We start from the raw sequence: 27948 nt of genomic DNA, 5'->3' as shown, positions 1-27948 counted from the left end.
CAGAGAGCCTGCAGACCCTTCAGACACCCAAACCTACTTCACCCAAAGCAAATATTTCACAACAATAACTTAGGATCACTAGGTGTATTTTTTAGCCTTGTAGAATATGCTGAAAGCTCTCCTATGGATACTGCCACATGAGGAAATTCGAAAGGGAGCGAGGTCATTGATTTGCACCTTGCTGAGTTATGTAGAGGCCTTTGTGGTGTTCCCGCAGCAGCTGGGGGAAGCCAGACCTGCGGTGAGGTGGGCAGAAAGGTCTTGGCATCCAGCTGCCCCTCCACGAGCCCCTGCCCTTCTTCAGGAGTCACCCAAGCTGGCTGATACTGAGAACCATGCATAGCACCCACTTTAGTCCCAGGTGGTACCTTGACAACACGAAAAGCTCACCGCCTGTTTGAACTGGGATCTTCTGTTGGAAGGATGAGAAAGCCAGAGGCCAAGGCAGAAGGAGATATTGGAAGGGCCAGGCAGGTCCCACATATCCCTTGTCCTGTAGGTCTGGAAGGACATCAGTCTGTAGAATGAGGCCCACTGCAGGTTTCTCTTCCTTCTGGCTGCTTCTCTCACCTTTGCGCGCTGCTGTGACTCTGGGGTCTTAATGTGCAGGTCGGCTTTCTTGCTTCCGATGGGATGTGACAGGACAGTATGAATAGCTTTTCCCACCCTAGCTTCATCGCCTCTCCGTTTAAGGCCACACACCCTCTAACTCAGTCTCCTCTTTCCATTTTGGAGGCCCCAGTTCCTTTGGGGTCAGATGTTCATGTGTAGAAAAATCAGTCATGACCCAGAGCTGAAGGAGCTTGGTCCTGCTCTTTTTTCTCACTTTGCACTCTCCTGTATTCAGAACCTATAGTGGTTCCCATCTTCCTCAGAGGAAAACACAAAGCCCTTACGTGACTGACGGGGCTCAGCAAGATTAAGCCTCCCTTTCCTCTCTGTCCCGCTGCCTCCACTCTCCTCAGTGTCATGCTGCAGCCACTTTGTTCCCTGAAAGTACCTACACACACCTGCCTCGGGACTTCTGCACCCAGCCCCCTTGGCACCCAGCCCCCTCTGACCCAGGCGTGCTTGAGATGCGTCCTGCCCTCCTCCTCCTCATCTTTGCTCAAAGGGTACATCAGGGAGCTGTTGCCTGGCTACCATATCTGAAGTTGCAGCCTCCCTCCTGCACCGCACTCCCTGCTCATCACTTCCTGCTTTTTCTCCACGTGCTTATCACCTGTCAGCATGCTTTAGGTTGAAGTCATTAATTTTATTGTTTTGTCAGTAAGCCCCATGAGTAAGAAATGTTTTGTCTTTTTGTCCATTTGGTTCACTACAATATGACCAACATCTGGAACGCAGCCCAGCTTATAATAAATGCTCAGTAAGTATTTGTTGAACATGTAGTGAGCACAGGAATAACTGCCTACTGGCTGAAGTACATGGTAGTGATGTGCCTGAAACATAAGGAGCATTTAATACCTATTCATTATCGTCCCCTGCCCCAGTAGCTTTAGAACATTTGACACATATTCTGTCATTTCATTGCTTAAGCTTTTTTTTTTTTTTTTTTTTTTTTTTTGAGATGGAGTCTCACTTTGTTGCTCAGGCTGGAGTACAGTAGCACAATCTCAGCTCACTGCACCCTCCACCTCCTGGGTTCAAACGATTCTCCTGCCTCAGCCTTCTGAGTAGCTGGGATTGCAGGCTTGCGCCACCATGCCCTGCTAAGTTTTTTAGATTTTTAGTAGAGATGGGGGTTTCACCATGTTGGCCAGGCTGGTCACTCCTGACCTCAAGTGATCTGCCCATCTCAGCCTCCCAAAATTTTGGGATTACAGGCATGTGCCACCACACCCGGCCCTGCTTAAGCTTTCTGAAGGGACAGAGGCAAACTTTTCAGTTTCAGGGACATAACTCAGCTGAACCTTGATTGAGCATTCCATGTGAGGTTAGTTCTGTCTGCAGAACCACAGCAATAGAAGAGGGAGAAAGAGGAAGTTGGTGATTGATGGGAGGATTCAGGCATAAGGGAAGGGGGACCAAGAAGAGATGGAGGTGGCAAAGTGACAGCTGACCAGACAAGAGGGGGTGCGGTCCCTTTCTTTATTCCCTAATTTTTAATAGCTTTATTGATACATATTTTATATACCATTACAATTCAGCCATTTAAAGTGAGCATTTCAGTGGGTTTTAATACGTTGTACAACCATCACTCCAACCTAGTTTCAGAATATTCCCTTCACCCCATAGAGAAACCCCTTACCCTTTGGCATTCACTCCGCATTCTTAGTCTCCACCCAGGCCCAGGAAACCACTAATCAAATTTCTGTGTCATTTGCCTATTCTGAACATTTCATATAAATAGTATCTCATATGATAGTTCATGACTGGCTTCTTTTACTTAGCATATATTTTCGGGATTCATCCATGTTGTAGCATGTATAGTATGTCCTTTATTGCAAATAATATTCCATTGAATGGAGATACATATATATATGAGACTATATATGACTATGAGACATATATATGACATATATGACTGAGACATATATATGACTATGACTATGAGACATATATATGACTATATATATATATATGCCACAGCCCCAATCCCTGTTGGAGTGAACAAAGGAGGACAAACGCAAGAATAAGACAAAGACAAAAGAATGTATTTGGAAGACGGGGTCAGGGACCTCCTTGCTTTTAGTGAACAAGGACCCTGAGCTTCTTTAGCCCTTTATTGAGTATAGTATTTGTAGTATAATATTTATAGTATTTATTGAGTAAAGGAGATAGGGAGAAGGGGGTGTTTGTCAGTCAGCTGCTTGACTTAGTGCAGGCCTGCACAGCTGCATTCTCTGAACAGTAGTCTCCAGATGTTCCAGTAGATAACCTCAGGGAGCACGGTGCCAGGGAGTTATTGCCATCAGCAAACCTTCTGGTGGCAGGCACAGTTGTGAGTTTGCCCACATCCTGCATTCATGGTGAACATTTTGCTATTTGATCATATAACCTCCAGTGGAATGCTGAGTTGGTCACAACCCACAGGCTTTCGGCACTCTCTGTATATGTATATGTATATGTATATGTATATGTATATGTATATGTATATGTATATGTATGAGAGAGAGTGAGTGTTGGCCCTCCTTGTATAAGGGTTTTGCACCTGAAGGTTCAACCAACTGCAAATTGAAAATGTGGTTAGGGGCCGGGCGCGGTGGCTCAAGCCTGTAATCCCAGCACTTTGGGAGGCCGAGACGGGCGGATCACGAGGTCAGGAGATCGAGACCATCCTGGCTAACACGGTGAAACCCCGTCTCTACTAAAAATACAAAAACTAGCCGGGCGAAGTGGCGGGCGCCTGTAGTCCCAGCTACTCGGGAGGCTGAGGCAGGAGAATGGCGTAAACTCGGGAGGCGGAGCTTGCAGTGAGCTGAGATCCGGCCACTGCACTCCAGTCCGGGTGACAGAGCGAGACTCCGCCTCAAAAAAAAAAAAAAAAAAAAAAAAAAAAAAAAAAAAAAAAAAAGAAAATGTGGTTAGGCCTGTGATGGTTGTATCTGTGCTGAACATGTACAGACTTTTTCTTCTTGTCATTATTCCCTAAACAAAACAGTGTAACAACGATTTACCTAGCATTTACATTGTATTAGGCATTATAAGTCATGTAGAGATATGCAAGATGATATATGCACAGGTTATACGAAAATGACTATGCCATTTTATTTCAGGGACTTGAGCATCCTCAGATTTCAGTATCTGCAGGGGGCCCTGGAACCAACCTTCCACAGATGCTGAGGGTGGCTGTACTTTATTTTGTTTACTCATTCATCAGTTGGTGGACATTTAACTTGTTTCTACTTTGTGGCTATTATGAATACTGCTGCTGTGAACCTAAGTTTGTGGTAAGATTTGTATAAGTTTGTGATGTAGTTTGGCTGTGTTGCCACCCAAATGTCATCTTGAATTGTATGTCCCATAACTCCCATTATTGTGGGAAGGACCTGGTGGGAGATAACTGAAACATGGCAGCAGTTTCCCCCATACTGTTCTCGTGGTAACGAATAAGTCTTACGAGATCTGTTGGGTTTATCAGGGGTTTCTGTTTTTGCCTCCTCCTTATTTTCTCTTGCTGGCACCATGTGAGAAGTGCCTTTCACCCTCCGCCATGATTCTGAGGCCTCCCCAGCCATGTGGAATTGTAAGTCCAATTAAACCTCTTTTTTTCCCAGTCTCGGGTATGTCTTTATCATCAGTGTGAAAACGGACTGATACAGTAAATTGGTACGGGTAGAGTGGGGCGCTGCTGAAGATACCCAAAAATATGTAAGTGACTTTAGAACTTGGTAACAGGCAGAGATTGGAACAGTTTGAAAGGCTCAGAAGAACACAGGAAAATGTGGGAAAATTTGGAACTTCCTAGAGACTTGTTGAATGGCTTTGCCCAAAGTAGTGATAGCGATATGGAAGATAAGGTTCAGGGTAAGGTGGCCTCAGATAGAGATGAGGAACTGGGGAACTGGAGCAAAGGTGACTCTTGTTGTTTTATCAAAGAAACTGGTGGCATTTTGCCCCTGCAATAGAGATTTGTGGAACTTTGAACTTGAGAGAGATGATTTAGGGTATCTGGTGGAAGAAATTTCTAAGCAGCAAAGCATTCAAGAGGTGACCTGGGTGCTGTTAAAGGCATTCAGTTTTATAAGGGAAGCAGAGCATAAAAGTTCACAAAATTTGCAGCCTGACGGTCTGATAGAGAAGAAACACCCATTATCTGAGGAGAAATTCATGCAGACTGCAGAAATTTGCAGGAGAGAATGTTAATCCCCAAGACAATGGGGAAAATGTCTCCAGGGCATGTTAGAGGTCTTCAGGGCAACCCCTGCCATCTCAGGACTGGAGGTCTTGGAGAAAATGGTTTCGTAGACTAGGCCCAGGGTTCCTGTGCTGTGTGCAGTCTAGGCACTTGCTGCCCTGTGTCCCAGCCACTCCAGTTATAACTAAAAGGGGCCAAGGCACAGCTCAGGCTGTTGCTTCAGAGGGTGGAAGCCCAAGCCTTGGCAGCTTCTGTGTGGCATTGAGCCTGTGGGTGTCCAGAAGTCAAGAATTGAGGTTTGCCTAGATTTCAGATGTATGGAAATGCCTGGATGCCCAGGCAAAAGTTTGCTTCAGGGGCGGGGCCTTCGTGGAGAACCTCTGCTAGGACTATGTGGAAGGGAAATGTCGGGTCAGAGCCCTCACACAGAGTCCCTGCTGGGGCACTGCCTAGTGGAGCTGTGAGAAGAGCTACCCCAGAATGGTAGATCCACCAGCAGCTTGTACCATGCACCTGGAAAAATTGCAGACACTCAACACCAGCCTGTGAAAGCAGCCAGGACGGGAGCTATTCCTTGTAAAACCACAGGGGTGGAGCTGCCCAAGACCATGGGAACCCACCTTTTGGATCAGCATGACCTGGAGTCAAAGGAGATCATTTTAGAGCTTTAAAATTTGACTGCCCTGGTGGATTTCAGGCTTGCTTGGGCCCTGTAACTTCTTTGTTTTGGCCAATTTCTCCCCTTTGGAATGGCTGTATTTACCCATTACCTGTACCCCCATTGTATCTAGGAAGTAACTAGCTTGCTTTTGATTTTTCAGGCTCATAGGTGGAAGGGACTTGCCTTGTCTCAGATGAGACTTTGGGCTGTGGATTTTTGAGTTAATGCTGAAATGAGGGACTGTTAGGAAGGCATGATTGGTTTTGAAATGTGAGGACGTGAGATTTGGGAGGGGCCAGGGGTGGAATGATATGGTTTGGCTGTGTCCCCACCAAAATCTCGTCTTGAATTGTGTCTCCCATAATTCCCATTGTTGTGGGAGAGACTTGGTGGGAGATAATTGAATCATGGCACCAGTTTCCCCCATACTGTTCTCATGGTAGTGAATAAGCCTTATGAGATCTGATGGTTTGATAAGGGGAAGCACCTTTCGCCTGGCTGTCATTCTCTCTTTGCCTGCTGCCATCCGTGTAAGACGTGACTTGCTCCTCCTTGACTTCTGCCGTGATTGTGAGACTTCCCCAGCCATGTGGAACCATAAGTTCAATTAAACCTTCTTTCTTCTGTAGATTGCCCAGTCTCAGGTATGTCTTTATCAGCAGCATGAAAATGAACTGATACAGTTTATATGTGGGCATATGTCTTCATTTCTCTTGGTATATCTCTAGAGGTAGAATTGCTGGGTCGTATGGTAACTGTTTTGAGGAACAGCAGATTGACTGTTTTTCAAAGTGACTGCACAATTTCAGATTTCCTTTGGCAACATAATGAGATTTTCAGTTTCTCCACGTCACATCCTTATGAATGCTTGTTAGTGTCTGTCTTTTTCATGTTAGCCATTCTAGTGGGTTTGAAGGGTTAGCTCATTGTTTTTATTTGCATTTCCCTGAGGATTAATGACGGTTGAGCATCTTTGCATGTGTTTATTGACCACTTGTATGTTTTCTTTGGAGAGGTATCTATTTACATTCTTTGCCCATTTAAAAAATGGGTTTGTCTTTTGGTTGTTGAGTTGCAGGAGTTCTTTATATGTTTTGGATACAAGTCCTTTGTCAGGTATATGATTCACACACATTTTCTCGTCTGTTTTGTCCTTTCTTTTTTGTGATGGTATATTTTGGAACTTAGGTTTTTATTTTCACGAAGCCCAATGTATTTCTTTTGTCACTTGTGCTTATCTAAGAATCATTGCATAACCCATGATCATGATGATTTACCCCTATATCTTCCTTTAGGAGTTTTATAAATTTAGCTCTTATATTTAGGTCCATCATTCATTTTGAGCTAGTTTTTGTGAGTTAGGGGTCCACATTCATTCTTGTGCATTTGGATATCCAGTTGTCCCAGTGCCTTTATCCTTTCCCCATTGAACTGTCTTGTCACCCTTGTCACAAATCACTTGACCATAAACATGAAAGTTTATTTCTGGGTTTTCAGTTTTATTCCATTGATCTTTATGTATATCCTTATATCAGTACTACACTGTCTTGATTACCATAGATTTGAAGTTGAAATCAGAAAGTATGAGTTTCCAACTTTGTTTTTCTCTCTCAATGTTGTTTTGGCCATGCCATCTGTGATCCTTGCATTTCCCAATGAACATTAGAATTAGCTTGTCAATTTCTGTTAGCACCCACCACCCCAGAATTTTGGGATTTTAGTAGGAATTGCATTGATACATTGTAGATCAGTTTGGGAAGTATTGTGGTCTTAGTATTAAGCATTCAAATATCTTCTAACATGGAATATCTTTCTATTTATTTAGATTTTCTTTCATTTTGTCAACATTTTTCTATAGTTTTCAGTATACAAATCTTATATTTCTTTTGTTAAATTTATTTCTAGGGACTGGGCGCGGTGGCTCACACCTGTAATCCCAGCAGTTTGGGAGGCCAAGGAGGGCGGGTCACGAGGTCAAGAGATCGAGACCATCCTGGCCAACATGGTGAAACCCCATCTCTACTAAACACACAAAAATTAGCTAGGTGTGGTGACATGGGCCTGTAGTCCCGGCTACTCAGGAGGCTGAGGCAGGAGAGTCGCTTGAACACAGGAGGCGGAGGTTGCAGTGGCAGAGATTTCAGTGAGCTGAGATTGTGCCATTGCACTCCAGCCTGGTGACAGAGTGAGACTCCATCTCAAAAAAAGAAAAAAAAAAAAATTCATAGGTATTTAATTATTTTTCATGCTGTTATTAACTCAATTGTTTTCTTAATTTCATTTTTGGTGGTTTATTGCTAGACTATAGAAATATAATTTATTTTTGTAGATCTTGTACGCTGCCACGTTGCTGAATTCATTTATTCTAATAATTTTTTTAGTAGATTCTTTAGAATGTTACATGGGAAGATCACCTGCAAATAGAGATCGTTTTACTTCTTCCTGTTCGTTATGGAATGCCTTTTATTTCGTTTTCTTGCCTAGTTGCCACAGTTAGTACCTCTAGTACAGTGTTGAATAGAAGTATCATGAGTGCACATCCTTGTCTTGTCATTGATAATAGGTGTGAAGCTTTCCATTCTTCTCCATTAAATGTGCTGTGTGCTGTGAGTTTTTTGTAGATGTCCTTTATCAGATTGAGGAAGTTTTCTTGTATTCCTAATTTGTGTAGTGTTTTTATTTTGAAAGGGTATTAGATTCTGTTAAATGCTTTTTCTGCATCTATCGTGATTGATTGTGTAGTTTTTATCTTTTGTTCTATTAATATGTTAACCCTGCATTCCTGGGATAATTCCCAGTTAGTCACAGTGTATAATTCTTTTTATATGTTGCTGAACTCAGTTTGCTAGTCTTTTGTTGATAATTACATCCATATTTGTAAGGAATTTGGTCTATGGTTTTCTTGTGATATCTTTGGTTTTGGTATCAGGGTAATACTAGCCTCATAGAACAAATTGAGAAATATTCCTTCTACTTTTTTTTTTTTTTTTTTTTTTGAAGAGTTTGTCAAGGGTTGGTATTCTTATTTGAATGTTTGGTAGAATTTACCACTGAAGCCATGTTGGTCAGGGTTTTTCTCTTTTGGAAGTTTCTACGTTACTAATCAGTCTCCTTGCTTATTTCTTATAGGTTATCTTTCAGGTTATCTCTTCTTGAGTCAATTGCAGTAGTTTGTTTTTCTAGGAATTTGTCCATTTCATCAGCATTACCCAATTTGTTGTCATGCAGTTGTTCCACAGTATTCTTTTGTAATTCTTTTTGTTTCTGTAAAGTCTATAATGTCCTCTGTTTTGCTTCTGATTTTACTGATTTGAGCCATTTCTCTTTTTCTTGGTTGGTCTACCTTCAGCTTTTTCAATTTTGTTGTTTTTTCCAAGGAATCAACTTTCAGTTTTATTGATTTTCTCTCTTGTTTTAATATTTCTATTTCATTTCTTTCCACTTCAATCTCGATTACTTCCTTCTACTTTAGTTTCAGTTTGCTCTTCTTCTAGTTGCTTAATATGGAAAGTTAGGTTATTGATTTGAGTTTTTTTCTTTAATACAGGCATCTATAGTTATGAATTTCTAAGCTTTAGTTGCATTGCAAAAGGTTTGCTGGGTTATACTTTAATTTCCATAGATGTATTTTTTTAAATAAACTTTTGTTTTAGATTAGTTTTAGATTTACATAAAAATTGTGAAGAAAACAGAGTTCCTGTAAACCCCACATCGTTTGTTTTTAACATCTATAATATTATAAAATTGTATGTTATAATGTACATAATTTAGTATCTTAGTGTGATCTGTTTGTTACACTTAATGAACTGATACTGATATATTATTATTCTAACTATTATTTTTGAGATGGATCTCATTCTGTTGCCCTGGCTAGAGTGCATTGGCACCATTCATGGCTCTCTGCAGCCTCAAACTCCTGTGCTCAAGTGATCCTGTCCCTGCAGCCTCCTGAGTAGCTGGACCTACAGCCGTGCACCTTCATACTCGCTTAACTTTTAAAAATATTTTGTAGAGACTGGGCCTTGCTGCGTTGCCCAGGCTGGCTTTGAACTTCTGTCTTCAAGTGACTCTTCCTCTTCGGCCTCCCTGAGTGCTAGGATTGCAGGTGTGAGCCACCATACCTGCCCATATATTATTATTATTAACTGAAGTTCATTTTTACTCCAGTTTACTTAATTTTTACCCAGCATCCCTTTTCTTCTTTAGGATCCCATCCAGGACACCATATTGTATCTAGTTGTCGTGTCTCCCTAGTCTCCTCTTGGCTGTGATAGTTTCTCAGGCTTTCCTTGTTTTTGATGATCTTGACAGTTTTGAGGAGTGCTGGCTAGTTTTTTTTTGTAGAATGTCCCTAACTTGGGATTTGTGTGATGTTTTTCTCATGATTCGACTGGGATTATATGTTTTTTTGGAGGAAGATAACAAAGGTAAAGCATCATTTTTATCACATCACGTCAAAGGTACATAAGGTCAACATGACTTATGACTATTGATGATAACCTTGATCCCTGGCTGAGGTTGTGTTTGTCAGGTTTCTGTGCTTTGTAGCCACTCTTTTTCTCCACTTTCTGTACTGTGTATCCTTGGAATGAGGTCACTGTCTACAACCCACACTTAAGCAGGCGGTTGTGCTCCACCTCCCTAGGTGATGCATTCTAAGAAGAGTGCTTGTTATATCAATATCAGCCTGTCAGGATGACTGGTCATGCCAAGTGGGGTTGGGTCTCAGCCTGAGGAGTCCTTGGCAGGGCCCAGCCATTGCTGCATGGCTGTCCGACGCCTGCCATTCAACCCCCTGACTGCAGCCTCTAAATCCCTTCTCAGAATCTGGTGCTCTGATGGTGAAGTGACTGTGGAATCAATTGAATCTGACCCTGAAAGACTTCTTTTATGGGTCACTTTTAATAGATTCTGAGGAATTCAAAAGCTGTTATTCAGGTGGCATCTATTCAGTGATGAGTCCAGACATCTTATTCAGTTGCTCCTCCAATTGCTAGCAAATAATAAGTGGTGGTCAAGTCACTAGTTACCTAAACTTAGTGACAGGGAGTCTAAGAGTTGCCATGCTTATGCAAATTCAGTAAAGTTAAAGGCAAGTGCAATGCAAATTATGTTCATCTTAGTGCACACTTAGTGCCCAAGATTTCATAAACAGATACCTCAACTTGCTAGATCTATTCTTTTCCATCTGTTTCATTTTTTAAAAATTTCAGTAAAGAATGCTGTTCATAATCTGGTATATTTGTTTAAAAACTCACTAATCGGGTGCAGCCTGGCATTTGTAAAATACTGTGTGTGTTGGGAGTCCCCAAGACCACCCCAGGTTTGATCATTTACTAGCAGGACTCACAGGACCCAGCATGTAGTTCTACAGCTATGACTTATTATAATGTCCGGGTATAATGCAAAATCAGCAAAAAGGGGAGGGCCCGTGGGGCAAAGTCTGGAGGAAAAATAGTCCTCTCCCAGTGGAGTGATACAGGTCACACTTGATCCCCCAGCAGTGAGTTGTAACAATACGGTCATGTGCCACATAATGGTGTTTCAGTCAACGATGGACCACATATATGACATTTGTCCAGAAGATTATAGTGGAGCTCAGAAATTCCTATCGCTTAGTGACATCATAACATGCTAGTGCATCCTAGGTGTCAGGTGTTTGTGGCGATGCTGATGTAAGCAAACCTGTGCTGTCAGACATTTAAAAGTCTAGCATGTGCACGGTACATGTGATACTTGATAATAAGCGACTCTGTTACTGTTTTATGTGTTTACTATACTATACTTTTTATTGTTACTTTAGAGTGTACCCCTTCTACTTATTTAAAAAAAAAGAAGTTAACAGTGAAACAGCCTCAGGCAGGTCCTCAGGAGGTGTTCTGGACCACTGCTTTGTGTGTATTACTGCCTCTGAAGACCTGGGAGTGGGGCAAGATGTGGAGGCAGAAAACAGCAATATTGATAATCCTCACTCTGTGTAGGTCTAGGCAGATGTGTGTTGATGTCTTAGTTTTTAACAAAAAAGTTTAGAAAGTGAAGAAAAAAAAAACTTAAATATGAAATAGCTTGTAGAATAAGGATATAAAGAGAGAAAATATTTTTGTACAACTGTATAGTGTTTTCAGCTAAGCATTATTACAAAAGAGTCCAAAGTTTAAAATTTTTTTAAAGTTTATAAAGTTACAGTAAGCTAGGGTTAATTTATTATTACAGAAAATCTTTTTCATAAATTTAATAGAGCCTAAATGTACAGCATTTATCAAATCCACAGTAGTGTACAGTAATGCCCTAGGATTCACATTCACTCACTCATCCAGAGCAACTTCCAGTCCTGCAAGCTCCATTTACCGTAAGTGCCCTGTACAGGTGGACCATTTTTATCTTCAATACCATATTTTTACAGTACTTTTTCTTTGTTTAGATATATTTAGATACACAAATACTCACCCTTGTGTTCCACTTACCTACAGTATTCAGTACAGTCACATGCTGTACAGGTTTGCAGCCTTGGAGCAATAGGTCATACCACACAGCCTTGGTTTGTAGTAGGCCATAGCACCTGCTTTTGTGTAAGTGCAGTCTATGGTATTCCCACAAGGATTGAATTGCCTAATGAAGCATTTTTCAGAACGTACCCATTGTTAAATGACGTATGACTATACTTCGAAGATGTTGTCCACCAGCAAAGCCCATTAGAGACTCAGCGCCTGAGGTTTGTGTTGGTCACGCAGACATCCTCTGTTAAGCACATACCAAAATTCCAGAGTCCCAGAGGGAAAGCAGGCTCAGCATAAACCACCTTGTTTGTACACCTGTGTGCATAGCGAGCTGCTCTTACCTGTCCTGGGAATGCTGGGAGCCCTCCTGAAATGGACGCTCTCAAATGCCAGCTGAGGTCAGCCTGAGAAGCAGCCTGTTCTGAGCATGGCAGTCTCAGGCTTGCTATGTTCACTGTTTGCTGCACTCCGTGCTGTTTTGTTCTTTCTCTTCTGTTTATACATTTTAGGTGGATGATCAGGATCATTTCCTGGGCTGCAAATGCCTCCTTTTAGAGGAAAGAGAGGGCTGTTACTGATGGCAAATGCTAAGTAAGCATGTGTTCATGTGTGTGCATGCATGTACACTCAGTAACATTTGAAAATCACAGCATGACTAATCCTTGCCATGTAGAAATGAGGGGCTGGAGCCTTCCAGTGTTCAAAGAGAAGCTAGAAAACCGGACTTATTTTTGAACATTCCCTGTTAGCTGAGATTTTAAAAAGAATCTCGAAGCCAAACGAAACCTGTCTGTGAGCTACTCCCAGACTGTGGATGGCCAGCTTCGCTTCAGGTGGCAGGGAGCCATCAAGATCTTTAGACAGATATTCTGTTAATTCCCTGGGGCTGCCAGAACAATGTACTGCACACTGGGTGGCTTCAGCCCCAGAACTTCATTGTCTCCCAGTCCTGGAGGCCAGAAGTCCAAAATCAAGGCACTGGCCAGGTTAGTTCCGAGGGCTGTGAGGGAAGGTTCTGCTCCAGGCGTCTCTCTGTGGTGTGTGGGTGCCCAGCCTCATGCTCATGCTGCGTTCTCCTGTGTGTATGTCTGTCTCCAAGTTTCCCCTTTATGTAAGGGCCCCAGTCATATTGTATTAGGTCCCACCCTAATGACCTCATTTTAACTCCACTAACTCGGTAAAGGCCTTGTCTCCAAATAAGGCCCTATTCTGAGCCACTGGGGGTTAGGACTTCAACATATTGGAAGAGGGGACACAGTGTAACCCATATCCACAGGATACCAACAGAATCATGTGAGATTTTCATTAAGATCTCTCCAGGAATACCAGCAAGGAGGTTATTGCTGTAGGTTAGGGTAAAGATTATACTTTATGTTAATTTATTAATCTATATTCATAATATAAGTGTATATTATTCCAGGCTATTGGAAAATCTTCCAGCATCAGGTACAAAAAGAATCCAAATGTGAAACTGGCAGAAATTTTATAAACAGAAAATAATAATTACTCCTTTAAAATAATTTTTTTGGCCACAAAAGTGGTAATTTATGGAGCATTGCTGAATACAGGGAGTTTAGGAAGCTACCCGCATTCCCCCAAAATAGTATGTTTATGAGACAGCACTCTGGAATTAGGGTATAATTGAGAATGGAATGAAGCTACCAATTCACTTCACAGAGTCTTGACCCGTATGATTTCGACCTCAGCTGTATCGTAACATGCTCTAATCATCCAAACCAAACAGCTGAAAGACGGCAGGATTAAAGTCCAGAAGGAAATTATATCTGGTACAGATTCAGAGAATTAACTGGCCTAGTATTATTCTTTAAAATCGGATTGGAATAGTTTCAGCATCATTGGGATCTCATTTGCATATATCCTCGATTCCGTGAGTTTTGTTTGATCCCCTCCAAATGCCTCTGAACGGCTTTGTGATGTGCAGTCAGCTGATGCCTCTTTACAGCCCCATAGTTGCTCATTAACCTGTAGTTTCGAGAGAGACTTCTCAGAATAGTCATTCTCATGAATTAAGTGTGAAAACTTATTTAAGAGTGACCTCTTAGCAATGGTCGTGGGATATTGTTTAGGAAAATCAACTGTGTATTATTTTACTTGGCAGAGAGTTAAAATATCCAAGTGGGAGTTTACTAAAGAAGTTGCAGCTGACTGTTGACTATAGTTGTATTGGCAAGTTTTGCTAAATTAAGTATTTTTAAGTTAAGCTTACCGTGAATGCCTTATCTCCCAGTATAGCAACTGCTTTCCCTCTGTTACAGGATGTATCGTGTTGTCTGATTCCTTCAGTTAGCCGTAATGGAATATCCCACCTGGTTCATGACTGGTTTTTTCCCAAACATTAAGTGTTCTCTTAAATATTACCTAATACAGTTATTAATATTCATCTACTAAGGTAAGTTACAAAGTCAGAAGAAAATGTAGTCAGCTTTTTGTACTGAGCCAGTGAGCATCGACCTCTGTGGAGAGCTTGGGAGGTTTGAGCGCCTCACGTCTGTGAAGAAATGGAGTCTCTGGTATCCGGGTGAAGATTGCGTCACAGTCTTCTTTTTCTGCTGCTTTAACGATCTGGAGGTTTACTTAGGTCCAGCCCCCATTTTCTGCTGTCAGCACAGTGGTATTGCACATTTTCTGGTTGTCCCTTTGTTGGAGAGTGAGAGGAGTTTGTCACCAGCCTTTGTAAAATACACACCCTGGGACCCTGAGGTCAGTGCCAGCTGGAATTCCACTGAGCGTCACCTAGATCTTTACCTGAAGAGTTATGATGTTCACACAGAGGAAAATTACGATCTAAAGCATTAGCTTATTCTTTCTGTTTAAACTTAATATAATAAATGAAAATCCCCCAAAATTGATAAGGTTATTGAGCTTTCTTGAGTGACTTACTTTTTTCCACCATTGTTGAGTGAAGGACACTTGGAAACTCCCACAACGGCCTTTCCAGTGCAGTTACAATGCCGTGCTTTATGACTTCCTGGACCTTATTTGAAAGTCTCTCTGGCTTCCTGTGTGCCCATAGCTGCCGCCTCTGAACTTTGTTGTTCACCACTGCACCTGTCTCACAAGCCAAGGACTCTGTTTCCCTTAATTCACTACGCGTTTGTCAATGCAGTTCTCTTTCCTGAATGCCATTATTTGTGGTCGTTTTACTAGCAAATCACTCTCGTATGTAGTCCTGCCGACTTCCCTTGGGCTGGAAATCTGTCCTTTCATAGCTCTTTCAGTAGCCTGCTGGAGCCCTGTGTGGATGCAGGCCCCTCATCATCCCTGCAGGGGACCATGTGTCCATGAAGCATTCAGGGAGCATGCACTGCCGGCCCCTGTGCTAGATGCCGCGCATACTGGGGATGAGATGAGGGTTTATCCAGGCTTCCTATCCAGGGAAGAGGCCCTTACCCTACCCTGAGATAAATGCAGCACTCGGAGCAAGGGGAGGGTCACCCAACTAATTTGGGAAGGTCAAGGTGGACTTTCCCTATAATGGTTTTCCATTTTATTATTAGTATACTTAGAACCTCTTACTACAGCTTATTGGCTATTTGCCTTTGGGATTTCAAATGTGTTACTCCACTTGACCCATGAACAACTCCAGGGTTTGAGGCATGGAACCCTGCACAGTTGAAAATCCACATAGAACTTTTGACCCCCCCAAAACTTAATAGCCTACTGTTGACTGAAAGCCTTACCTATAACATAAATATTTGATTATTTATTTTGCATGTTATATGTATGCTGTACTGTATTCTTACAATGAAGTAAGCCAGAGAAAAGACAATGTTAAGAAAATAAGGACAAATATATATATGTGTGTGTGTGTGTGTGTGTGTGTGTGTGTGTATATATATATATATATATATATTTTTTTTTTTTTTTTTTTTTTTGAGATGGAGTCTCTCTCTGTCACCCAGGCTGGAGTGCAGTTTCACAATCTTGGCTCACTACAGCCTTCACCTCCTGGATTCAAGCAGTTCTCCTGCCTCATCCTCCCAAGTAGCTGGGACCACAGGCATGTGTACCATGCCCAGCTTATTTTTGTATTTTTAGTAGAGATGGGGTTTCACCATGTTGGCCAGGATGGTCTCAATCTCCTGACCTCGTGATCTGCGCACCTTGGCCTCCCGACGTGCTGGGATTAAAAGTGTGAGCCACCGCGCCCAGCCAGGAAAATATATTTCCCATTCATTAAGTGGAAGTGGATCATCATAAAGGTCGTCATCCTGGTCGTTTTCTCATTGAGTAGGCTGAGGAGGGGAGGAGGGATTGGTCTTGCTGCCTCTGGGGCTGTGGAGGCAAAAGAGGTGGAGAAGGTGGAAGGGAGGCAGGAGAGTCAGGTGCATTTGGTGTAGCGGTTAACGAAAATATCTGCATATTAGTGGATCCACACAGCTTGAACCTGTGTTGTTCAGAGGTCAACCGTACTTTCTTTTTAGGATTTTTACTTTGTCTGCAGTACGGTGCCCTGATCTATTCTAAGGAACATCTGATAAGCCATAAAAATCCAAGTTTTTAAGATTTAAAAAATTGCGATTTCATTATTAAAGCACTGAATACAGAACAGTAATCTTTTTAAGCAAGAGAACCATTGGTCATGGATGTTTTCATTCAGCAAACATTTGGGTGCCAAACCCCCCACCCCTCACCACGCCAGAATCCCCATTTCTCTGGAAGAGACCGAGAAGAGTCTGACCTCCCCCTCCCCACCCCACCAGTTTCTCAGGGGCTTCACAACTGCACCTGGCAAAATAAACCACAAGGAAGTTTCTGGTTGTTTTGGGGAGCATTAGACCCTCTTATTCTGTCTGTGGTTTAGGGATGAGGGTTGGGGGGCTCTGCAGAGGAGCTGGTCAAGCCACGTGACCCTACGCTGCTTGTGACCCTGCGCTGCTCATGGCCCATGACCCTACAGTGCTGGTGACCCTGTGCTGCTCACTGATGGTCTTTTTATCCTTTATCTGCCCAGAGTTTTGCTTCCATTAAGGATTGTTCCTCCATCCCCTTCTTCCACCCTGTCTTCCCTGCCACTGCTTTTGTCCCTCTACCCTTACTCCCTTGCCCTTCTCTCCCTGGCCTCCTCCCTCCTGAACCCACCATGCCTGCTGCTTCTCCTGCCCCACCACTTGCACAATAGAATCCTTGATCTTCCAATTTAATGTTTTATTGTGCAAGAGACCCCTTCAGTTTCCTTCTCATATGCCCCATATGATGTTGTAAGCCTAGTTTAGGCACTTGCAAACACAGCTTTGCCTTAGAAGTTCTTTTCCAAACTATTACAAGACTCAACAAGAACACCACATACCAGGTTTTACTCCTCCCTCTCTTTTGCTGCCCCTTTATCCTGTCTCCAGCCCTTAAAATGGAAGGGACCCTCCAGTCTCAGGCCCAGCCCCTCCTTTTCTTAGTTCTTAAGCCTCCCCCAGGTCCCTTGCCCCTGGCTTTGCTCTGTCTGCCTGTCACAGACTCTCAGACTGGCACCCCAGTGCTGTCTTCTTGGAGCTCCAGACCTGTGTGTTCACTACTTATGTGGCATCCTCTAGGACATTTCAAGACAGAAATCACCCAGAGTTAGGCCTGCGATCTTTTACCAACCTCTTCCTGCCCAGTGCACCCTGTCCCAGAGAACAGCACCTACCTAGCTGTGCAAGCTGGGAGCTGGGGTTCTTCATAGCAGTCCACCTTCTGTGGTTGTTGGGTCCCCTCACAGGCCTTGTGCATTCGCATCCCGTAAGAGGCCTCTCCCAGTCAGTGTTAATTACCCTTTTTCTCAAGAACTTCCTAAACTTCATTAAGATGTCTCAAGAACATCCTAAAGAAGTAACAGGTGTGAATTCTTCCTTTTTAACACAAAACAACAACAAACCTTTCCCATTCCATTTGGGAATGTTGGTATCATTTAACTGAAAATAATCTATTTTATTTATGTATAAATAAATGTGCCTTTTTGCGTTTTGCAATATTTAAGACTTTATGGACCTTATATACTATGAATAATTATAACATTAATAGGTTTTATCTGCAAGTTCTTAAAGCATAGATGATGTCTGTTTAATTTTGTTTTTTTTTTTCTGATACATTTTCACTTTGCAAATGCATTTGATAAAAACTGTAGTAGTAGTTTCATAGTTCAGAGAAGTGTTAAGACATACTATCAATAATAAACAGTTTTACTATGGAAACTAAAAAAGACATTCTTACCTCGTGGCCCAACTTACTGGACTTTATAGATATTTCTGATGTCTGTCTTCAACCTAAATTCTGTCAGTTTAGAAATCCTGTATTACTTGGTTTTATTTTCCAATCATTTTAATGATTTAAAAATAGGTATATAAAATCATAATCACAATGATACATGACTTCACACCCATCAGGACGACTATTACCAAAACAAAACAGAAAAATAAGCAGTGTTAGGGAGGATGTGGAGAAATTGGAATCCTTGTGCATTGCCAAAATGTGAAATGGTGCATACTGTGGAAAATGGTATGTCAGCTCCTCAAAAATTGAACATAGGATTACCCTATGATCCAGCAATTCCACCTCTGGGTATGTACCCAAAGGAATTAAAAGCACGGATTCAGACAGATGTTTGTACACCAGGGTTCATAGCTGCATTGTTCACAATAGCCAAACGGAGGAAACAGCTCAAATGTTCATTGACAGATGAATGGATAAACATGATGGGGTATGTGCATACAGTTGAATATTATTCAGTCTTAAAAAGGAAGGAAGTTCTGACCCATGCCACAACATGGGTGAACCTTGAGGACATTACACGAAGTGGTAATAAGCCAGACAGAAAAGGACAAATATTTTATGATTCTACCAATATCATGTGCCAAAAATAGTCAGATTCATAGAGACAGATTCATAGAGTATGGTGGTTGCCAGTAGCTGCAGAGAGGGAGGAAGTGGGGAGTTATTATTTAACGGGTGTAGAGTTTCAGTTTGGGAAAATGATAAAGTTCTGGAGATAGCTGGTGGTGATGGTTGCACAGCCGTGTGTCAGGTGAATGTGGTAACCACCACACTGCAGAAACAACACAACAGTGTGAATGTACCTAATGCCGCTGAACTGAAAATGGTTAAATGGTAAATTATACGTTGTGTATATTTTACCACAGTAGTTAAAAGATAGGCTTAACAACTACATGTGTATCTACAGTTACCTCAAAACAAAAAGCTTAATTTTTAAAAACCTACAAACAAACAAACAAAATAAGTGTATTCTCTATCCTTTCTGTTGGAACATTCATTAACATGTATGGATATCACAGTTGACAGAGTGAGAAATTAGCCTGTGCTTCCTGGAATTGGTTCCTCCACAGAGTCTGTTTAAGATCCAGCTGCACCCACATTGTCCACTGACGGAGTGGGACTTTTAGCCCATGTTTCATCAGACTCATTGAGCCCTTTGGCCTTTTCAAAATAAATATGATTGGGTAATAAATTCCCATTTAAAGGTGGATATGATACATAATATTTTAGCATTTCTTGAGGTGTGCTGGTGTATAGGAGAAAACAAATCACTTAGCTCTGGCATTGTCTTGTCTTCCCAGGTGTACCTTGAAAGACTTTTAACATATGCAGAGATAGATATCTGTCCGGCCAACTGGAAGCGGATTGTTTTAGGGGCGATCCTGCTGGCCTCCAAGGTGTGGGATGACCAGGCTGTATGGAATGTGGATTACTGCCAAATCCTGAAAGACATCACGGTGGAGGACATGTGAGTAGGGGGACAGGGGTAGGTGGCCATCAGAGTCTTGGCCAGACCATTTGGAAAGAAAGCTGCCTCCTTTTTTAATGGTCTGTATAGTGCAGAACGAATGCATTTGACTGAATGTTGTGAGCTGGTACCACGGGGGCATGGCTATGGAGTATTACATATGAAAACCTGCATTTCTCATTATGTGGATCATGGACAGGTAGTGGTGACACCTCCAGGTTTTGTGAAACTGGTTTACGGAAACTATATTGTAAGCAAACTCTCCTTTAATTAGAAAGGTGTGGTCCAGCACTGATAGCAGCCTGTGATGGTTTATATTTGGGCTTCGTATCTCACTGCAGACTGATCACAGAGAGGTAATGCCCCCATACAGTCCTTTGTAGGCAATAAGCCAATCCAAAAAGCACAAAAGCTAAAATATTTTATATTTTTGTTTAGTTTCACAGAGAAAACATCCACTTCTTTGTCATGTTTTGCAGGCTCAGTTGCCTCAGGTCATCCTTGTGTCCCGGGGCTCCCACTTGCAGCATGAACACAGCTCATGGAGGGGCATCGGCCTTGGGAGGCGTGGGGACTGAGAGCTGTCCACTCCCCTTACTCTTTGGGCAGTGTCAGGGTTTCTCAGATGGGCTAGTCTTCAATTTAGGTGAGGATTATTAGTAGGACACCTGCAGACTCTTGTCTGGGGGAGGAGTGGAGTCTCTATGGACTGGGAATCCAGGAACTGAGTTCAGAGCCCTTGGGGAAGAAGGAATTGTAGAAAACAATTAGCTAGCACTACTTGACTTACAGTTCCTTATGATTTATAGTCACTTCTGACATTGTTGCTAAAATTTTTCTCATATGTTTTGTTTGGCAAACCAACTCAAGGTGTCTTTAAGCTGGATGAGGTTACCAGCTCTGTCCCAGTCTACACCCACATCCCTGCCCCCAGTAATCCTCAGATGCAGGACCTTCCCAGTGCCTGTGACAGCTACCACTGCAGGGGCGTCCCTGGGCTGCAGACTTGTGGGCATGTGGGTTCTGGATTCCGCAGTAGCCTAGGGCCCTCCTTGCCTCCAGTTACCAACTCCCTGGGCACCCATTGTTGTGGTGGCCTTTGAAGTATGCTTGTTTATGTTCTTAGGGCATTTGTTGCAGAGCCTATTCCTGCTGCAGACCTATACAATTTCATCCTGTGTCTGCAGTTCTCTTATTACATAAAGTAAGAAACACATAAAGAAGTTTTTTTTTTAAATCAGAACTATATAGTAAGAAAAATAAAATTCTTGACTATGTTTCGTGGTGAAAGCAGCTACTAAAACAGTTGTCATTCATATCATAAAGGAGGTGGACATTTGGGTGCAAGGTATAAGAAATTCTGGCCCGTTTTCTTTATTAGGGATTATCTTTCCTCAGCTCCTTGGTATCATTTGACACTGACCAGCACGTCACGTGATGACTTCTGGCTGTCCCCTCCTGTTAGATGGTACATGACCAGTGACTTGGTTTAGGTGGTGCCCAGGTTCTGTGAGAGCACAGAGGGTTCCCCCCCCATGACTAGGTGTGTCCACTTAAAGCCAGAATACCTGATGAAATTAGACTCAGTCTTAAATATTTTGATTTGTATCCTAGCTGTATTTGTAAAAGGAAGTGAGAGACAAACACGAATTACAGATACCACAGAAGCATGAAAACAAAAGAGAACAGAGAAAAATGATCAGTGAAGAACATTAGAGGTGTGGAGGAGATGCTTTTTGTACTCTTATCCTTAGCCCACCAGGTTTAATTCACTAAAATGCCAGCAAACTGAATTTTCGTGGAAACCTAGGATCAATGGAAAATCCCCTTAGTTTGATTTAAAATTTTGAGGAAATGTTTATAAACTGTTTGTCAGGAGGTACACATTACTCAGTTCATGCACATGTCAGTTGAATCCTCTCAGCACTGCTGTGACATGTATACTGATGTCCATGTTACAGATCTGGATACTGAGGCCTAGAGAGGGTCAGTAATGTCCCAACAAAAGAACCAAGTGGGGAGTTTAACCCCCAGCTGATGAGGAAAGGCTCACCTTTCTCAATCCCAGTGAACATTATACAGTGGCCAAATGAAAATGATGTGTACTGGTCCCCAGTTACGAAGATGTTTTAATTAAGGGCACGAAACATTAATTTTTACTTTTTCCTACTCTCCTTAAATAAAAAGATAGGAGGGTAAAGGTAATTTGGAATTCTAGGTACTTAGGTTGTATTCATTGAAGGTTTAAATTCAAGTCAGTAAAAACCAATTACCAGGAATTTATAATCACAGTAACAACAAGAGCAGCAGCAGCTATCCTATATTGAGCACTTCCTTGCTCAAAAGAAATGACTTTTCTATGTTAATTCACATCTCACATTTATACATGAGGCTGTACTATTATTTCCATTTTACAGATGAAAACGAGGCACTGAGAATTAAGATGCCCAGGTCACTTGACTAGTAAGTCAGTCAAAATTTATGTTTCTTCTCTTCTAAGCAATTGGAGCTACAGTTGTTTCTTTATCTAATACTTAATAAAAAACAAAAAAACTATTTTTTGTAAATCAACTCTTTTTCTACACAGAGAAGTTAAAACAGTTGGCCAGTGTTCATTCAGCTGAAATTAACTTAATATCAAGAATTGTTTTGATAATGATAGCCTTAATATCTGTTCTTTTGATGGGCAGTCAATAGCTTAAACAATTACACATTATAATAAGGTTGGATTTTTTTTTCAAGTGCAAAATAGTAATAGTTACTGTACTGAGTGAAGCTGCTGCTTTACTCACTAAGATTTTGAAAGAATCAGCACTGTGGTTAGTAGAATAGTAGGATTGATGTTAAAATTCTGTTCCGTATTTTGTCCAAAGAAAATTGATCATTTTTTAGCCTGCTTTTTGTCTTTTTTGAAAGCTATTGGTGCCCAGGCTACCCTGTCACCATCTGAGCCACTGGCTGAACCTTAGTGACTCAATGCAGCATTTGATCAGTGCCCCGCATGCCTGTAGCTGGGCAGAGGAAGGAGGCATTCAGGAAGCCCTGATGTTTCTAAAAGGTCTGACCATAAATAGTTCTCCTGAAGAAACTCTGGAGTGCCACCTTTTTCCACTGCCCTCTGCCAGGCTGGAGAACAGATCATGGGGAGATGCAGCTCAGGCACCCTGTGCTCATCTGCTTTCCTTGCAGAGCTCTGAGGACTGAAGGCCCAGAGTAGGCAAAGTTGTAACCCAGCCAGACTGAGTCCTTGCATGTTCAGATTCTTGCATATTTTATTCTACTGTTTGTTTTGAGAGCCACTGTGGTCCATCTACAATATATTGTTTACTCTTTGGTTATATGATGAACACACTATAAGACTCTATATGTTCTCTGTAGAAACGCTGATCAAACAATCACATATATGGATATTTGGGGAGGGATAGACATGTTTTCCCCCTGCCAGAAGATTGGAGGGAGCATGGAGCTTCCTTCTGATAGGGGTGATAGCCGAAAGGATCCTCTGAACCACACATTTACAGTTCCTGATTATGCAGAGGTACTTGGCACAGTTGTGTCTCCATTTCTTTCTGGAGGTGACAGCCAGTGACCACAATAGCGGAGGTCTTTATACATTTTGGCCTGTTTATCCCTAGAAGAAGTTTGAAAAATTTTATATACCCACTACATTTAAAAAAAAAAAAAAAAAAAAGACAGAGTTTCGCTCTTGTTGCCCAGGTCAGAGTCCGATGGAGTGATCTCGGCTCACTGCAACCTCTGCTTCCCGGGTCAAGTGATTCTCCTCAGCCTCCTGAGTAGCTGGGATTACAGGCACCTGCCATTAGTCCTGACTAATTTTTGGTATTTTTAGTACAGACGGGTTTCACCATGTTGGCCAGGCTGGTCTCAAACTCCTGACTTCAGGTGATCTGCCCGCTTCGGCCTTTGTAGTTGACATTTGAAAATGTTTATCCCAAGTTTTAGTCATTGTAAAGGATGTTATTTGCAATATATTTTATATCATAGGATTTTAAAGTTAAAAGTATACACTGGAGACTGAATATACCAGAGTAATACGAAACTCACAATTACCTATTTTCTTAGAGGTGAAAATTTTACATTGTTCCTTTTTCTCCTTGAACTCATTATTTTCTTTCTAGTTTCCTCACACATTAGCCTCTTCCTCAAAATTCTCCGTTCCTCAAAAGTCTCCTCAAAAATATACATTTAAGTCAAAATTGCAGTAGTGTTTTCTGGATGATAATGTTCTAATTTATTAAAAACACTTTCAGGTCCGAGTTGTCATTAGTACACAGTTGATTAAAATATAGACATACTAAGGCTGGGTGTGGTGGCTCACACCTGTAATCCCAACACTTTGGGAGACCGAGGTGGGTGGATCACTTGAGGTCAGGAGTGCAAGCCAGCCTGGCCAACATAGTGAAATGCCGTCTCTACTAAAAATACAAAAAATTAGCTGGTACTGGTAATGCTCACCTGTAGTCCCAGTTACTCAGGAGGCTGAGGCATGAGAATCACTTGAGCCCAGGAGGTGGAGGTTGCAGTGAGCCAAGATCGTGCCACTGCACTCCAGCCTTAGCGACAGAGCAAGGCTCTGTTTTATATTTTTTTAAAAAGTCAATATAAATTCTTAAATATAAAAAGCAAAACCTTATGGGAAATAGATCTCTTAATGAGATCAGTAGTTTTTTCTTTCATTAGTTTATATTTTTGTGTATGATGATTATTGAAACCAGGCTGAGCATCAGTTTTATTCCCCTTTCCCTTTTGCCTCTTTAGTGTGAGTTCAGAGCACATGTTCAGATGAGTGGGTGAAATTTTCAGGAGTTTTATTATAGCAGTGTCACTCAAGTCTTAAAACACTTCTTGAATTTTATGTTAAAATTACACAGCCATCTATTAGTAAAGGCTATTTAAATGAGCCTACCAACCCCTACTTCAGTTTGTTGAAAGCAAAAATTGGAAACCGTCCAGGTAGCCTGTCATTAGAGCCATTCACTTTCCCAGCACATGTTGGGATATAGTCCCTTTCCTGGGCTCCTCAGAGGGTTTTCCCCCTGAGACAGTGAACCTTAGTAAGGGCAGGTGAGCAGCCTGCCTTTCCCTCCCAGGGCAGGAGAAGAGCGACTGGGAAAGAAGAAGCCAGAAGGAAAACCTGCGCACACAGATTTGTTCTCCAGCAAGTCAGTTTTAGGAGAGTGAAATGAAAGTTACAGATCTAGAAATCTCTTTCCTAATGCTGTGTTCTCAAGCATGCTTAGAGACACTTTCTGTACTGTAAATTGAATGCATATCCCAGCTTGAAGTCCAGAGTCCCACTGAGTCCTGTAACAGATGCTATTCATGATATGGGCTGAATTGTCTCCTCTAAAATAGATGTGTGAAGTCCTAACCCCCAGACCCTCAGAATGTGACCATATTTGGAGATATATTTTTTAAAGAGGAAATTAAATTAAAATGGGGTCATTAGGGTGGGCCCTAATCCAGTATGTCTGATGTCCTCATAAGAAGAGATTAGGACACAGACAACACAGAGGGATGGCCATGTGAGGACACAGAGAAGGTAGCATCTGCAAGCCAAGGAGAGAGGTCTTGGAAGAAACCAACCCCACTGACACCTTGATCTTGGACTAGTAGCCTATAGAATTATGAGAAAATAAATTTCTGTTGTTGAAGCCACCCAGTCTGTAGGACTTTGTTACCTGTGTTAGTCTGCCGCCCTAGCCGACTAATACAGATTATGGTACTGGGAAGTGAGGTGCTGCTGTAGAAAATACCTAAAAATGTGGAAGTGGCTTTGAAAGTCAGTAAGGAATAGAGGCAGGAAGAGTTTTGAGGTGCATATTAGAAAAATCAAAGACTGCCTTGAAGGGATTGTTGGTAGAAATGTGGGAAATAAAGGTGCTTCTGGTGAGGACTCAGAAAACAGGACAGCTGTAAAGAATGCCTCTACCATTGTAGATGCATTCACATGTCATCATGAACAGAATGTTGTTGGCAGTATGAATGTCCAGGGTGCTCATGGTGAGGTCTCAGAAAGAAGTGAGGAGCATGTTCCTGGGAGCTGGAGGAAAGGTGATCCTTGTTAGAAAGTGCCAAAGACCTGACCAAATAGTGTTCTAGTGTTTTGTGGAAAGTAGAATGTTTAAGAAATGAATGTGGATGTTTTAGCCAAGGATATTTCCATGCACAGTGTGGAAGGCACAGCCTGGTTCCTCTTGCTGCTTGTAGTATAGTGTGAGAGGAGAGAGATAAACAGGAGGGATTATTCAGTAACAAGGAATCAAATCTTCTAGCCGAAGATTTAGAAATCTCAAATCTTCTAGCCGAAGATTTAGAAATCTCAAATCTTCTAATCTCAGTTTATCCATATGGCAAAAAAAATGGGAAAGTGTGCTCTGGAGGCAACACAAGGTATGGTAGGACAGCATTTGCTAAAGAGATTACAGATGTGAAACATGGATCCAGTCGGCCATCTCAGCAGAAGCGCTGCCGGCTTGCACCCGAGGGCCCAGAGAGAGGACAGGTGAAGCAAGGCTGTCATACTCTGGCATTCCACAGGCCAACAGAACGGTCTGGCATGACGTGTGATATCCTCCAAGGAAAGGGATGAATGATCCTGAGATGGTACCGAGGCCAGCAAGGCTGCCACTGCCACTGTGGGCCCAGCAGGCACAGCCTGGAGTGAGGCTTTTTCCTCCTTGGCTCCAGGGGGTTAGGCCAAGGCAGGGCTGGCTTCCTGGGGGCCAGTGATGGCACATCAGCAGAGAGAACTGCTCTCAAGTCTTCGATCGCTGGAGCTTGCCCTGCTAGATTTCAGGCTTGCTGGACACCGTGACCCCTTTCTTTCTGAGTTTTTTTCTTTCTTTTGGAAGTAAAGGGGATGCCTGTCCTATGTCCTATGTCTGTCCTGTGCCTGTGCCGCCATTGTATTTTGGAAGCAGGTCACTGGGTCACAGCTGGAGAGGAATTTTACCTTAGGATGAATCATACCTCAAGCTTCACCCATACCTGATTCAAATGATATTTGGATAGGATTTGGGACTTAGAGATGGAGCGGGAATGAGTTAGGACTTTGGGGCTGTTAGGATGAGGTGAGTGTGTTCTGCGTGTAAGGTGGACATGAATTCTGAAGGGCACGACGAGTGTTGCGGGGCTGAACTTTGGCCCCCTCAAATTCACATGCAAAGCCCTCCCAACCCCTAGTTTAAGATGTAACCATGTCTGGAGATAAGGTCTTTAAAAACCTAATTAAATTAACATTGGTTCATTTGGGTAGGTCCTAACCTAATATGACAGGTGTCCTGTAAGAAGAAGAGATCTGGACACAGGCAGCAGACAGAGGGATGAGCATGTGAGACTCAGATGGCCACCAGCAAGCTATGGAGAGCAGCCTCAGGAGATACCAGTCTGCCAACAGCTTGGACTTACAGCCACAAACTGTGGGAAAAAAATTCCTGTTGTTTAAGCCTCCTAGCATTTTCATTACAGCAGCTCTTACAAACTAATACACCCTGTAAACTTTATTAAAAGAAGGAATTAAATCCGTATTCTAGGAGCTGCTGGGGATATCTGTGGACATAGATGCTGGTGGACCTAGAGGCTCCAAGTTATTTTGTGGCACCCACACAGTAAATAGATTCACTATTAGAATTTTTAGAAATGAATGCTTCATTCAGTCTTTCCCAGTAAAACCGTGTGAGCTCTCAGGAATTGGTGGAATTGGGCATCACTTGGCTGAATGGCTGAGGGAAGATCATGATTCCTCGGTAGCCCTTTATGGGAAGAGAAGGCAGCACGAGGCTCATTGGAAGCTGGGGGCCCTGTGCCAAGATAAAGATGAGCAGAGGCACTGCCGGTCAGTTCCTGGTGGACATGAATTCTGAAGGGCACGACGACAGTGTTGCAGGGCTGAACTTTGGCCCCCTCAAATTCACATGCAAAGCCCTCCCAACCCCTAGTTTAAGATGTAACCATGTCTGGAGATAAGGTCTTTAAAAACCTAATTAAATTAACATTGGTTCATTTGAGTAGGTCCTAACCTAATATGACAGGTGTCCTGAAGCATAGCTTCAGGAATAGAGCTGATATGACACAGCCTGTAGAACAGGGGCCTGGACAGCCATCCGAGCTATACTCCCTACCTGCAATGCCTTGGATGAGCAATGGGTTCCTTCCGCAAATCCCATTTGGGTGTCCCAGAATAGGGGAGGTGCATGCCAGGAGCCTGTCATTCTTGGCACGCTATGGAAGT

The 27948-nt window shown here is 42.4% G+C and overlaps 1 protein-coding gene across 3 annotated transcripts in view; it reads left to right on the top strand.

Moving 5' to 3' along the window:
• Positions 1-27948, top strand: part of CCNY (cyclin Y) — a 234159-nt gene that overhangs the window by 189317 nt on the left and 16894 nt on the right. For all 3 annotated transcript variants that reach the window (XM_010389413.2, XM_030940401.1, XM_010389414.2), the window contains one exon: positions 19528-19694. In XM_010389413.2, coding sequence (XP_010387715.1) covers positions 19528-19694 — 167 coding nt within the window. The remainder of the gene's footprint in view (positions 1-19527; positions 19695-27948) is intronic.

This window comes from Rhinopithecus roxellana, chromosome 11, assembly GCF_007565055.1.
Source record: "Rhinopithecus roxellana isolate Shanxi Qingling chromosome 11, ASM756505v1, whole genome shotgun sequence".
In the NCBI taxonomy this organism is placed as follows: Eukaryota; Metazoa; Chordata; class Mammalia; order Primates; family Cercopithecidae; genus Rhinopithecus; species Rhinopithecus roxellana.
The sequence above is the reverse complement of the archived record's forward strand: the minus strand, read 5'-3'. Positions and strand labels throughout refer to the sequence as shown.